Source organism: Nothoprocta perdicaria, unplaced genomic scaffold (assembly GCF_003342845.1).
Source record: "Nothoprocta perdicaria isolate Ctin4 unplaced genomic scaffold, notPer1 scaffold_294, whole genome shotgun sequence".
Lineage (NCBI taxonomy): Eukaryota > Metazoa > Chordata > Aves > Tinamiformes > Tinamidae > Nothoprocta > Nothoprocta perdicaria.
Window position 1 is genome coordinate 682,401 of NW_020455526.1, and position 15,159 is coordinate 697,559.

Here is a 15,159-nt window from a genome sequence, read left to right on the forward strand (position 1 = left end):
CTTTGGATTTTTCCCTCTGCTGCTCTGGCGGGTCGGGGTAGAATCTCTGGTTTAAGCCGCGTGCTCCTGGTTCAGGTTTAGCCCCAGAGCCCCAAYGTGCAGGCAGGAGCAGCGCAGCCATTCCTGCTGGGGCGCCTGGTTGGCGGCACCTCTGGAAACTCCTGCTCATTCCCACACACCTGGGCCTGGAGTTTCCATTAGGAGCCGGCCCTGGGAGGCAGGATGGCATCCACAGGAGCTCTAGAGGCAGGAAAATTTGAAAAAGCCTTTATGAGCCTGGGCACAGGAGACTGCTCTTGCAAGAATTTTTCCTCTTTTCCTCAATTAAAAAAAAAAACAGCGATTTCACAGCAACCACTCACCACATCTCCGCCCATCTTGCCGTCCTCCAGGAACGATGGATCCCACTACCTGCAAATTGGATCCCAGGTGTACCCATATATATTAGACATACATAACAGCTCCTTATAGCCGGAAGAGCTTTTCCACAGTTTCTGTGGAAACCAAAGGATCACATTTCCTTGCTCTTRGGCTCCACGTTCTCAATCACACCATGCATTTCCCTGGACTAAGTCACTCCTGCGCCCTGCATCCCCCTGTGACACCCTCTGCGGGCACCGCGGCTCCAGGTGGGTCTCAGGAGCCCCATTTAAGGGCTGCTGAAGTCCATGGAAGCTGCAGACCTGCTGCTCTGCAAGGTGGGCTTCTCGTGCGCAGTGCGGCCGGCGTGCCGAACCCTGCATGGGCCATGGTGCTGCGTCCAGGAGGACGTCAGGGTGTCCCACGAGGGCCTCACGGGGACATCGTGGCTCTTGGACATAAATATAATCCAGTTCCAGGATTCCACACGAGAACCCTGAATTCCACATTCAGCCCTGATGTAACGCCGGGGCACAGAGAGCTGTGCTACAGGGACAAGCCCCAGTCACCTGGCCTGTGCTCCCGTGTAAGCGCAGCTCAGAATTCCTGCCAGGCTGCACGAGCAGCCCCAGAGACATTGTCCTGCACAGCGGCAAGGGCAGCAAACGGCAGCACGCGGCTGCTGGGGGCAGCAGGGGTTCAGGTGGCCCTAGGGCTGCTGTGCACTGTGCAGCTCCCAGTTTCCTCCCCAAAACATTGGCCAAGATTCCCACCCAGCATCAGCAGGAATGTTTGCACCTCGTGCATGTTTCAGGATCTTCTTTTATTAAGGATTGTCTTCAGCATTTTGGGTACCCTCCCCATCACAGTAACTCTGCACTTATCCAAGCTGCCAGGAAATCAGGAGTTTTAGTCCCTAATTAAAAATATTTTTCTCTTCATAAATCTGCAAAGATACCCCTGTCACTCATATGATCTCACACACAAACTACACACACAAGCATGTTCAAAAGCTGGGCCATGAAAGGCACCATGGATTTACAACCAGTGCTGTAACACTGCCACCCTCCCCAGCACGTGCAGCCAGGGCCTCTTCCTGTAGCAGGCCAAGGAAAACCAAGACCTGGCTCAGGTGGGATGTTAAAACATCGAGCGGTGCTTACTTCCACCTCTGCACTTTTGAAACAGCACAAAAAGATTCTATGGAAAAGATATTGTGACGATTTCTTCCTTGTTATCTTTTAGCAACATAATAAAGAATGTGTGCACATTGCTACCCTCAAAAAGTTCTCTCATGTAACCATGTAATTAGACTAGTTTTCTTCGTTGCTATCTTCAGTCCCGAAAACCCCTCCTGCCCCGTCTACCGGCTGGCACGTTGTGCTGTTTGCAAAGGATCCTTCTTTCCCCCCCTCACCTCACAGTGCCCAYACCCCAGCCGGGCCCTGGCAGGGCTCAGCAGGACTTTCTCTGCAGACCATAATCACTGGTGGGAGATTAGTCGGCGGGAGGTGTTGCAGGGAGACAACAGCCCTTCCTTCCCACATCCAAAGTCACTGCCAAGCTCGGGCTTAGCAGTATCATACCGGATCCTGTAATCAAACTCCGGGGTCTTGCGGGAGGAATCGGTGCAATTACCGGGCCTTGGCTTCACCTTCTTTACTTACTGGGTTCATTAGCTGGCCCCGTGATCTGGCAGCCCATTAGCTGCACAACAAATGTTACTCAACTAGCAATCGTTGACAAAAATCCTACTCATTTTGAAGGGAGCAGGAATAGGTCCTTGAAAAGCTCTTACTGTCTCAGGCAGAAAACTTCCCTGCAATTTTGCTGCTGTCCTTAAGAGTCCTGAGCCAGAGCACACACCCAAAGGGAGCTGCTCAGACCCCTGAAAAGCAAATATGAAGTAAACAGCGGTTCAAGCTCTCTGCCCTTTATTGCTTCCTTATGATACTTAATTAGTCCTCTCTAATATATCAGCTCTGCTCTGCTCCCCACACTGCAGTCGCTAGGAATATTCGGGCTGCCTTGGCTCTGGTTTGCAGGAGGGTTCTTTGGAGGGCTCGGCTTGAATAGCGGTATCACAATAGGCTGAAGCTGGAGGTTCAGCTTCCAGCCCTCAGCCGGGCTCAATGCCCCTCTCTAACTCTGCTCCAAAGCTGCAGCTCAAATTTCAGCCTGTGTTAAGTCCCTGTTCAGCTCCCCTCCTTCAGCACAGGAAAGCCAGGAGAGCCCTTTTCTACAGCGAGAAAAAAAAATAAAAGGGGAGAAGGGCAGGGGAAAGAAGCAAAACCACATGGAGATGCTTTTCATACATCAGGAGGAGCAGTGAAAGGCACAGGCAACTTTTCAATCACACCAGGATAGCTGAGCGTGATTTGTAACTACGAGGAGGGAGGGATAAACAGCTCCAACAACACTGAACTTTTTGSGGGGAGCAGATAATTAAGGCAGCTGTGACCTGCACGGAGACCCTGGCATCCCTTCCTTGGCTTCGGCAGAGGATCGAGATATTTATTTCATTTGGCATCACAGAACCATCAGCACGGACTCCTGACATGGACACCTCATTAGGGGAGACAAAGACTTAACCCGGCTTCCGCGTCCACGCGTGGCTGCCCCATCTCACACCCGGCAAACACAAAATCCCCTCGGCTGCATCCCGATGCCGACGGAGTCCGGCCCCCATGTACCACGCTGGAGCTCCTGAGCCTCCCAGATATGCTCAGAACTGGCTGCCTCTCCCAGCACAAGGAGAACAGACACACAGCCTGCATGGCCTGATCAGGGATGCCTCGCTCATCTCATAAGCAGCCTAGAAGATCCCCTCCCGGTCCTGCTGGATCAAGCTTAGGGAATCGAAGTCCACTTCCTAACACATCCCGGGTCCCACCGGGCAGTGACTGCCTCCAGGGAGGGGAGSCTGGGCCAGCCTAGATAACGACCAGGACCTGGAGCAGTTGAATTGCAGTGAAGCCTGAGSGGCCACAACTGCAAGGCCAGGCAGGTTTGGAAAGACACTTATAAAAAAGAACGCAAAACATCCATGACAGTTGCAGAGATTTTTATTTACCCTGAGCCAGGCACTATACGCTCCTGCCGCAGTGTTTTTCCTCCAGACAAGCACTCTGCAAAGTGTCTACCTAGAGCAGCGGTTCCACCTTTCCTGAAACGCAGCCACTTCTGGGGTGAAAACCTCAGAACTGCGAACCACTGGAGGGAAATGCATTCTGCCAGCTTAACCACAGCAAACTTCTATAAGCAAATTTAATTGATCTATTACACTCGGCTCATTTACACGAGTGGAGCACTCCTGAATGGCTGAGCTCTCCCTTGCTGCAGACTTCTTGCACACCAGGGACAGTAGTTTCATCTGTGGGCGTTACTGGTACAAATATTGAGGAAAAAGGGTCTGGCTCTTGCAAAGATCCAGATTTCCACCATCCCTTGACACAGGAGATGAGCAGCAGCAGCTCTGCTGTAGGGGCACTCACATTTGTTGTAACAGAGTTCCCAAACAGACACACCACGCAACACAATTTCCCTGTCTGCTGGCACCCTTCCACGCCGCTCAGCTCTCGCTGTCCCTTCAGCCCCAAATGCCCCAGTCAAGCAGCTCTGCTCCATTATTGGAGGACTCAGTGGAGCCCGTCCCTCACCAGACAACTACGTCCCCTTCTCAAGGGAGCAAAGGGAGCATTAAAGCCCAGCAACTGTCTCCTGGTCAAAGCAGATGGCAGAAATAGCTGGAGAGCTATCAAACAAAGTATACATTCAATACTGCGGCGTAACATGAAAGCCCCTTTAAGCAGGCGCACGCACGCACAGGCACCCATGTGGGGGACCTCAGCAATGGCAGAGAGGACTCAATTAACTGCTCCAGGGGCTTGAGTGTCTGTCGACACTCAGGACACTCATAGCAGGAGCAGYGGGCAAAATTCAGTAGCTTGTTCAGTCCTTGAGCTCTCCTGGAACTATAAATTGCAGCGAGCTGCTATAATAAACATGGAAACCCATCAATCCCACAAGTAGATTAAGACTTTTTGTCACATCTAGCTAATTTCCAGCTGTATAGTAGAAGAAAAGCACCAGACGCCCTATGCTCTAAGCAGCACAAGCCATGAGAAAAACACAGCAACTCCCATGCCCAAACCTGGGGACACGCACCGAGCTCGATACCTCGCTCCCAGCTCACTTACCTCATCCATTTTTTCTGATGTTGGAGTCTGGTCACCAGGCACCATTTCTTTAACCTCCGAGGTCTCTGTTTTGGAGGTCCTGCTCAGGGGATCGACGGGAGTCATGCCGGCYTCCGACGCTGCCCTGGAATTCTGACTCAGAGAAGCTGTCCCAGGGATGGGCTCGTCGTCATCGGAGTCAGGCAGCGGCGTCGGGCTGATGTCCTCCAAGCCCGTGCTGGAGGGGCGCGAGGAGGGTGTTTGAGCTCTGTAACCAGGCTGCGAGTTCGAACTGTACATGGGGATTGGAGAAAGCTGGGAAGAGGAGGAGGAGATGGGGCTACCTTCCATTCGGATCTCGTTATCCGAGTCATGTTCATTAAGAAAGGGTAACTTTGTTCTCTGCTCTTTTAGGAGCATCTCAATCCTTGAGTCTAAGCTGTTATGCTGCATTTCCGATTCCATGGTCGGGGTGCCGGGGGTCTCACTCCTCTCCGGAGTCTGGGAGAAGGTTGTTGTAGCCGGTTCAGGAACAGAGTTCGAATCTGGCAGCGGGGGAGGAGGCTCCTCTGGCTTTTCCTTCACGGGAACAAAATCAATAGCAGCGGCAGTGCTACTTTCCACAACCATCTCAGTCGGAGGGGGTGCAGGTCTTCGGTACTCCGTTTCTCTCGAAGTTTGGGGAAACTGCTGCTCATCAGCCTGGGGAAAAACAGCTGGCGCTTGGTAGGGAGAGAAGGCAGATTTGTAGCTTGAAGAACYAGAGTGGCTCAAGGGCGGAGTGTGAGAGAACTGAACAGGTTCTTGCTGATGAGATTTGAACGTACTAAACTGATGCTCCGGCCCTCGGAAAACGCCTGCTGAATTATGCACATAGTGATGGCCGGGGCGACGGTTATAGGCATCCGTAAACTTGGTTTCGTGCCTCCTGGGTTTGTACCCACTGTCCTGCCCGAAGTGGTACACGGGCGTTGTCTGACGACTGGAATAGGTGGAATCCTGGGAGAAGGGCGTCCCGAGGCGCGGGGTGTGAGGGGTTCCTTGGGACTGGGGGGTGAATTGGCTGTACGAGTTTGGGGTGTCCTGCCGACAGCTGGAATAGGCCGTGTCRTGGGAAAAGGGCGTGCTGCTGTTGGGGGTGACCGAGGAGCCCGCAGAGGACACATTACTGTCCTTCAGGCGTTTCAGCGAATCCGTCAGCTATAGAAGCAGAAAAGAAAAAGAAAACAAATAAATATATACTATAAAACCTGTTTTTCTAATCTGTTTGGTTTTCAGAGAAGTTGAGAAGGCTGGAGTTTGCACCAATTTCCTTTGCAACAAAACAAAAAAGGGTCTGGGTTCTAACATTCCTGAAAACCAAATACATTATCCACTARAAACAGCTCCCCTTGATAAAAAAGGCTTGTAAAGAAAAACTTGTCCATAAGAAAAGCAAAAAGAAAGCACATAAATACTGTTTACCATCTATAAGCTATATAYACAAGAACATTACATTGGGTGAGGAGGAGATTTCCATGAATACTTTTAGCTAAAAGATTTTCTATTTCTCTCCACTATGTGAGGTTCATCTAAATTTCAAGTAAGGAAGGAAATGGCAAAAACCTGCACTAAAACCACAAAAACGGAGAGCACTTCTGAGAYATGAAACGATCAAATTAGTTTATCTGTGAACAAAACATACAAATCAGCACACTGCTAACCTGCAATTAAATCTGTGCAGCAAACCCTTCCTGCAGCGTGGAGGCCTGCTGAAACCAGGGGGCTTTGGGCTGGCTCCACCAAGGGARCAGACCCACCACCCTCTTTGCCAAATGTTAGTCTTCAGCAGGGAGGGAAACGGCTGTAGAATGGAYAGGAAAGAATTTCTCTCAACATACCATTTGTTCCAAAAAGTGCTACCAATGGCAGCACTCAAAACTGGAACCCTCCAGAGGAACCAAGTGACTGCTCCTCACATCATCTCCCAGGCACATCTCAGGGTTTCTAGGAGCAGCTCTGCTCGGCCCTGGACGCTGCTGAGTCACAGCAGTGCCACACTAACGACCAGAGCCAGAATCAATTCTCTGCAACACATAGCAAGAGCCCCAGGAATGGCTCTGCTGGCAAGAGGCAGGACTGAGCTCCAGCTCCCAAAAAGCTCCACGATAACTCACAGTCCAAACTACGGTCGGGTAGTCTGGCAACGCAAGGTGACGCAAACCTTGACAGGAGCTGCTTGTAGGAGGCCAGCACCTTCACACTCGAGCTCAGCTCTCACATCCTCCCATCCTTCATTTAGATTTGCTTTGCTGTGACCCTCAGAGACCATGAACACGTGSACATCAGGAATCTTTCTTCCTCAGCTGTTCTAGCACCCTCGGAAAGGCACAAGCCACGTCACGTCCCCACTATGACCAACCCCTCTGCCTATTAACTGCACTTTTGATGTGGACTGGTGTCCAACAGGGCTTGGATGTGACCTCAGGGAAGGGACTGCAGCTCATGGCACTGCCAGGTCTTCACTGCTCTGCACAAGGGGGAAATCAGAAGTCAACAATATTTTACTGAAACTACAACRGCAAACTACCATTGCAGGCAGATTCTGCAAACAGCAACGTGATGTGAACAGTTGAAGTTACCCACAAAGCAATAACGCTGGTAGTAATTGGGGAAAAAAAATCAATTCAGGATAATAATATATGAAAGACTAGGAATGTAACACACAGAGAAACGGTTTTAAAGCTAATTACGGTAGGGACTGCTTTGGAGGTTACATCAATTAAATGTTTTGCTGTTGCTGCATTTTCACAGTAAACAGCAAATCTGGCCATTTCTACCTCAGTTTTGCTGCAAAGAGAAGTCAAAAGCAGGCCCTGCTCATTCCTCCTGGGTCAGGTGGGGCAGACACAAGCGCTTTACCAGGCAGGGCTCCCTGCAAAACCATCACTCGCTTCCTTCCCACTCCTTCCTGCCTTTAAGGAGGATCTTGCTGGGAGGTAAGAAAGAGTCAGCACCTATAGGAGTTTGTCTAGAGGTTACTGGGGATTTATTTTGCCTTGTCGCAGGGATTGGTGGCAAGGAGACRACTTTTGTTTTTTAGATCAATTTTAATCTTCATTGCACAGCTCTTTTCCTGAAAACATGTGATAGAGTTAGTAAAATTACGGCTTTTTAAGAGTCATAAGAATGCAGAGAAGTAGAGGCATGAAGAAATTCACATTTAGCAKATCTAAAGCTCTCTGCCAGATCGCTTTCAAAGCCTGATGCCTTAAAGCATGTTCCCAAAGCCATAAAATCAGGAGCCAAAGTACATACAGACAAGCCAAGAGGGCTCGTGGCTCCACATGGCTGGGCCCCCCTCACTTCAGTGGGGCTGCAGGGGGGTATTATTGGTAAAAAGCCACTTAGAGACCCATCCTGCAAATACTGGGAAATGCCTGGGAGCCTCCGGAAACGYCGCCTGCTGCTTTCACTAGTACCTGATTCCAGGGATAATTTAGATTCTCTGTGGAGAACCTATGCCTAAGGATCCTGATGACTATGAATTGTTGCTGCTATTCAAGATTTGACACCTCCCTTCTAGCCTTTAAAAAGAACTGCAGAACACACACACATACTAAGGATTACACACTGCAGACATGAGGCCAGATGCACCATTTAAAACATTTCCTGCCTTCAATGGAATAATCTCATTGCAGGGCAAGATCTTGCCCAGTTCTCTCCAGTGCAGGAATTTCTAGTATTAACATGGTCTGCAGCAAAGGGTCTGTGGGCATCTTCCATTCTGAGAAGGACACAAATCACTTACCGTGCTATGCAGACGCTGGTACAAGACGCTGGTACACGCAACCATGTTTGCAGAGTTACATTTGCTATGGCAATGATTAGTGAGTTATCTTTTAATGTGAATCAGTAACATTCACTGATAAAACATTGTAGGACAAGAAAAAGGCAGAGCTAAATTAAAAGTGTTGAAAAGCCAACTTTAACAGGACATTCGCAGGGAATTTTCTAGAAAGTCACTATTTAGGAAGGCCAAGCAACCCCTACCTGCAGGTTTTCATTCACAGTTGGCGATGCATCCTGCTCGGTGCCGACGGGAAGGGTCTGAGGAGTGTAAAGACCATTTACTAGCAGCTCATAGAATCGCATGCGGGTTTCACCTGCACAAACCACAATGGAAGAGTTTGTTAAACAGCAATAGAGCAGTTTRTGTGTAAAATGCATCATCCAGCCAGCACAACAGCCTCTGAGGAGGGTAAGGGGCATTTCAGAGGGGGCAGGAGAAGTGATGCTTGAACCAGGTCTCCTACATCTTTTAATTTGCACATTTAGAAGTGAAACCCTTAGGAAAGGGATCGCCCCTCTGCTACCACCCGGAGCAGCTGAGACACTTCCCTCCTCGACCACCCTGCCCACCAAGGCTGGCTGTTACTCACACCACCAATGCCACACACAGAAGCTGGGCCATGCTTCTGCAAAAGGACATGGCCTAATTGGGTTTGAGTTGGGATTTTTTGTTCTTTTTTTCCAGTGTAAGGTGTGCTCAGCAGTATYCTTCAATGATATAAACCACAGAAGCAAGTTGCCCATTACATTTTTGCCAAGCTTTAGCTTTCTTCGTTCCTAAATTCCTGAATCCTAGATAAGACACAGTTTCTTAATACTGGATTTTTCGTTACTGTAAAAAAAGCCAATCCTACTCATTTTGCAGTCTGTAAGAAAACCGTTACCAACTTCAAAGGAAACAGAATCAGACACTCTGAGACTGTGTGAACTTTGCTTATATGATAAATGGATCTAATCTAGTCTTTATACTGAAAACAAATATACAGAAAAYAATGGGCAGCACCCACACCTGAGCACAGAGTGGTGAATTCAAGCAAGATCTTCCTCTTGAGAAGTCCCGTTTCAGGGAAGTCCTGAAGAATCAAACCACAAACTCTCCAAGAATTGCTCTGAGCAATTTAAAACTACAGTACCTTTAGCTTGATCCTTCACACCAAAAAGGACCCATTTATCTTTAATAAAAGCTGCAGGAGAGTTTTTTTGTTATTTTTCCAATCTCAAATCACACATCAAATCTTCAGCCATATTCTCAACTATTTAAATGGTTATAGTTCATATAAAGTCATGAAAAGTAAATCTCTTCAAGACAAAGCTTAAAATATTTGAAATATTAACACATGACACCCTGCCAGGAGATCACAATGTCAAGGATATAGAAATACTGGACCTGAAGCTAGCTTTTAAATAAACATAAAATGTTAGAAAGCTTCCTAAATCCTCCTGGCTCCCCAGGACAATGTAKTCAAATTTAAAAGTTATTTTAAAATAACTTTATGAATGCAAAACGATTTTAACTATTGCTATAAAAATAGGTACTTAGTGTGTATGTCCACTCTGCAGATGGATAAACCAAGGCAGAGAGGGAACATCTAGATTTATTAGTTTCAGATTCCTAGGCCTGTGCTGTGACCAGACAGATAAGTCAAGGCTTTTGCTCCTAATATTTATTTTCCTAGACTACGAAAATCAAGTATTCAACTAAACAGTCATTTTAACAACATTCTGGAAAAGCTGAATAYGGAAAAGCAATTTGAAACATTACCCGTATTTATTTTACAAATACTCTAACCTGTTAATGCTACTTTGGGAGCAGTATTTTTACTTGATTCCACTAGATCACCTAACACTGCCAATCTCACTCATTAAGAATGAAATAGGCACAGCTGTGGGGGGAAAAAAAAAAAAAAGAAAAACAACACCTTTAGAAGCACACAGATGACAAACAAAACACTGCAATTTAAAACTAAGATCATGCAATGATTTCTCAGAAAAAAAAGGAAAAAAATATAAAAGGCATTGAAAAACTTGCCTGATGTGCAGCTAACTTTCTTGTAGAGCTGTCTGTACAAGACTTGCAGGGTAAATTATGAATGGAGAAAAACAAGGAGGAATGTACTCCAGTCAGCTTGCTCAGAACATCTCTCAGCAAGATCTCTCCTGTACCACTTACGAGTCTGCTTTAATTTACATTGTTAAAGCTACAAATGGTTAATCTCTCATTAAATGTATTTTTTACTTTCAGTTTTCAAAGTAACGAGTAAATGTAAACTATGTAAACTATGTAAAAACTGACAGTAGAATTTCAGAAGTATACTTAAGTAAATTACAGTAGAAAATACTTGAATACCATGATTTTGCTTTTAACAGAGACCACCGATGTCAATAACATCCTACTAGACCTTCTTATCACGTGTGACATAACAACTGCTGTACAGACTACGCACAGAAATTTTTTAATCTTTTAATACAGAAGAAAAATATCAGTGTCACACTTTCTTTCTTTTTAACAGTGGTCTTAACAATGTCCTCTTCCTCAAGAAAGAATGCAACAAGTCAGCTTTAAACTAGAAATGTCATGTTTGCAAAGAAAAACAAAATACAAGTGGATGTTTCTCTACACTTTGTTTCCTATGCCTTAACTTTAGACGTTTCAGCCTTAGACATTTTCTAAAATTCAGGCTTATTTTAGTCAAGTGCCTGATTCKTGGAGAGAAGGGAAAGTTTTGGTACTTTTAGCAACTTTATTGGGCTGCACAGTGCTAAGGTCCAGGACGGAGAGCCTGTTACTTGCAGGGCTTGGAGCTCCTGTCCCTTTAAGGGACAGTCTCACGCTTACACACACACACACTCGCACAGCCGCACACATACACACGCTGTCAAGGGCTGTGCACTCTTTTACTGACAGCCTCGAGCCTGTTGCTAAATATTAATGCAACACCCGGCGCCCCGAGGACAGCACCCAGCCCCGCCGCTGCGGCCGGAATGCCGAGATTTGGGTCCCAGCAAGTCCCAGGTTTCTCCCCAAAGCGGCAGCTTTGCCCGGCGGGTGCCGAGGGGCCAGGGCAGCCGCGGGAGGCGGCTGGGGGGCGGCAGCAGCTGGGGCCGGGGATGCAGGAGGTCCCCAGGGCAGCGCTGGGGACAGGCGAGCCGGGGCAGGGGCAGGATCCGGGCAGGATGGCAGCATTTTGCAAATTACAGGGCTGTCTCCTAGCAACAGACAACACATTGGGCTCCACGTGACTTCCCAAGGCCCCAGAAACCAGACCCGCAAGCAGGGGGACAGGGCCACTCGCTCCGTATTTTTAAYCCCGGAGCCCTTCCAGCCTGCAAAAGCACCGCATTTTAGGAGAGGTAGGAAGGACACAGGAGCTGCAAGCAGCAAAGCCAAGCTCCGGCCCTCACCTTTCGTATCCAGCTCCACGTGGATGATGTTGCCCATGACGGAGGTGTTGTGAAGGTGCTGCACAGCCTCCCGGGCACCCTTCACGGTGGCAAAGATCACTTTGGCGATGCCCAGGTGCTTCTTGTTCTTGGGGTTGTAGAGAATCTCCACCTCTTCCACTTCGCCGTATTTCTTGCACATGTCGGTCAAAAAGTTTTCACGGATGTTGTCATTCAGCTTGGCAAAGGTGACCTGCTTGGGCGGCACTGGCCCCACGTAGAATTCATCGATCTGGAAACAGGCACGAGGGTGGCAATGAGAACCAGCGCCAGCGCTGAAGAGCGGGGAGGGAAACCGGCACGAGGATGGCGCGGCACGGAGAGGGTTAAAGCCTCCTGCAGAACTTTGGGGAAAGAAACTGCCTGGAAGGCTCCCACACCAGCCCSGGAGCAGCGGAGTCGCTGCCGCTTCAACCATTCATTCAGCAGGGTGCCAGGAATACGTATTTTGAACAGGGCTACCAGCCGACAGCCGCCCTCTGTCACCCACCCTCCCGGAGAGGAGCACCCAAGACACAACTCCAAAACGTTCAACTCAAAGTTATTAGACAGATGTATTGATTTTTTGTTATCTTTAGGGAATCGGATTATTGTTAAACGGCTCGCCAAATAATAATGTTAACAGGAATATGACTGTCATTTAAGCGGTTCATTAAACTATCTGCAACTCAAGCTTCACTCCCGGATAAACAAGAATACCAAGCTAAGCCCAAGAGAGAGGGGCAGTACCTTGAATTTGGGGACAGACAGCTCCAACTCCTTAGTTTTGGTCCATATTCGCCCGATTCTGGGATCTCTGACACAATCCACAGGAGCGATTCCAGAGTTCTGGGAGGAGGAGAAGAAAAGGCACAAAAACAGCAGTAACACTGCTTGAAATTTAAGCCACAAACGAAATAAATAAATAAGTAAATAAAATAAATAAACCCCGGCAAAGCATAGGAAGCCTCCGGGGAACAGAAAAGCACAGACACACACATACACACACGTGTCAAATTGCAATACTGCTGGGAAATGCACACAGATTGGAAACACAGGCAGAGCGCTGCAGGTTTGGGCTCCTTTCGGGGCTCCTGACAGTTGAATACATCATGTCAGGTGGCAGGAACTTCCGTGGCTGTGTCCCCCCACCCTGCCGACCCCCCACCAATACACAGGGGCTCCGGTGGGGAACAGGGGGCCCGGGGGACCCCAGCAACTCGGACAGGGGGTTGGGGGGGACACACACAACACGGCACAGGGGGGCACGCGGCAATCCCCGCACTCACAGGCATGCTAAAATGTTGCCCATCGTAACGATAGAGTTTGTGCTGTCCTTTTTTCAGAGCCGGGTCAATAATCAACTTGTAACTTCTCCAATGGTGATTTCTTTTCTCGACAGAAGTGCTGGCTTGGGTGCTGTTCTCCATTCCGTTGATCCAACCTGGACGGGGGAGACAAGGCAGGGAGGAGGAAAGGGAGAAAAAAATCACAATAAAAAATAAAACCAGGCAGAAAACCCCGAAGTTAAAAAATATTCAACAAAGACCTGCGTTTTTGTTTTTTAAACGAACCGCCGTCTCTCTCTTTCTCACACACACACACCCAGGCAGGGAGGAAATCCACCAAGAAGCGAGCCCTAAAATGGGGGAATTGCGAGCCGTGTGTGTCCCCGCTTCCCTCCCTCCCTCCACCCCGGCGAGACAAGAGGCAGAAAGGGAGGAGAAGCAGAGAGAGAGAGAGAGAGAGAGAGGAAGGGAAAGAGGAAAAAAAAAAAAAAAAGCCCCAATCTCACTTGAACTCTGCTTTTTGCCATGATCTTCAGGGTGCTTGGCTCTCTCCCCCGCCTTGGTCTCTCGGAAAGACATCGCGCTTGGCGGCCGATCGCGTGCGGGCGGCGGAAGGCGAGAGCGGGGCGCTCACATGGGGCCGGTTACCGGCGCGGGCTGCCCGCCAGGCTCCTGCCCGCCGCCTTCGCGAGCCACCACATATTGTGTGTGCGCTCGCTGCTGGCGGCGGCGGCCTCCCACAATTCACCGCTGCGAGCGCCGCGGACGCCTCTAACCGCCCTCCGCCGCCTGCACATTCACGGCGGCCGCGCCGCGCCGCGCAGCCCCCCGCCGCCGCCGCGGCCGCCCCGCGCCGCCACATGGGCCCCCCCCTCTCCCTCCGACAAGCGGGGGCTCTTTAAATTTATTCGCTATTTTTTTTTAATATATAGATTTTTTCTCCTCCTCCGGCATTAAGGGCGTGCGGCGGGAGGGGAGGGGGGGGAAGCGTGGAATCTGCCCGCTGCATTTACCTTAGCGCAAAGTGTTTCTAAACAAGATGGACCTAGGTGGGACAAGTTGTTATTTTATTTTTTTATTTATTTTTTTCTTTCCTGGGGGTTAAAAAAAAAAAAAAGAGATTTCGTCCAGAGCCGCGACGCCCCGCACAGAGGGAGGGAGCAAGCAGGGGGCGGGCGGAGCGCCCTGCGGCGGCAGCGAAGGGGGGCCCCGCGCGGCTCGGCGCCGTTTGGCGACACTGTGGCAATTTCACACGATTGGGGAGAAAAGAGGGGGAAAAAATAAAGCTGGGGGGAGGAAAGCGGCGGTTTTTGCTTATTAAAGGTCCGGCTCTGCCGGCAGCCAATCAGCGCGCGGCTTCCATTTTGTTTTCGCTATTAAAGGCCGCGCGCGCGCGCTACGGATTCCCCCCCCCGCCTCCCCCCTCCCTCCCGCGGCCGGGGCGCGGAGCCGGGCGCAGGGGGCGCGGGCGCGGCGGGTGCGCGCGCGGGGGCCGCGCGGCCGCGTAATTGGCTGATTAAAGGGAGCGCGCGGCCGCGAGCCAATGGGCGCGCGGCTTCCATCGGGGCTTTGAGTTATTAGACGCGCGGCTAAAAACATCCCTCAGCAGACAGAGCTAAGGAGAGGCCAAGAGACCAGGCAGCCATTTTTCTGCATTGGAATTAAAATGGCCAACTGGGCTTTTCCTTTGTTCCAAAAGGGGGAATACTCCACTCGAATCCACTGCCATCCATTTCAGGACTGCTCAGGGTTGTGCTAATGTCTGGCAACAGGCTTTAGAGGACTCACTGAAGAAGGAAGACCCAAAAAAAAAAAAGATTTTGGATTTTTCCCTCTGAGCTGGAATCCATCTTTGTCTTGTGTAACTAGGTCATGGCACACCCTATGTCAGCAGTAACAATTTTGAATGCAAAAATAATAAGTAAATAACATGTTTTTGTTTGTTTTTTTTTTAAGCTTTAGAGCTATACGATGATTGAACAATAAATTTTAGGAAGTATTTCCTGTATTAAACACTTAATTCCTGGCCAGTTTTTTTTATTAACTCCTCTGGTGCTTATAAGGTAATGTTTTGAATATAG

The 15,159-nt window shown here is 49.2% G+C and overlaps 1 protein-coding gene across 1 annotated transcript in view; it reads right to left on the reverse strand.

Annotated features, from left to right (window-relative positions):
• Positions 1-13,755, reverse strand: part of SETD1B (SET domain containing 1B) — a 40,281-nt gene extending 26,526 nt beyond the window's left edge. The window contains exons 1-6 of the mRNA XM_026041803.1: positions 13,585-13,755; positions 13,079-13,233; positions 12,540-12,638; positions 11,772-12,042; positions 8,571-8,683; positions 4,560-5,738 (exon numbers count right to left, since the gene is read on the reverse strand). Of these exons, the coding sequence (XP_025897588.1) occupies positions 4,560-5,738; positions 8,571-8,683; positions 11,772-12,042; positions 12,540-12,638; positions 13,079-13,233; positions 13,585-13,657 (1,890 nt within the window). The 5' untranslated portion in view covers positions 13,658-13,755. The remainder of the gene's footprint in view (positions 1-4,559; positions 5,739-8,570; positions 8,684-11,771; positions 12,043-12,539; positions 12,639-13,078; positions 13,234-13,584) is intronic.
• Positions 13,756-15,159: the final 1,404 nt, after the last annotated feature.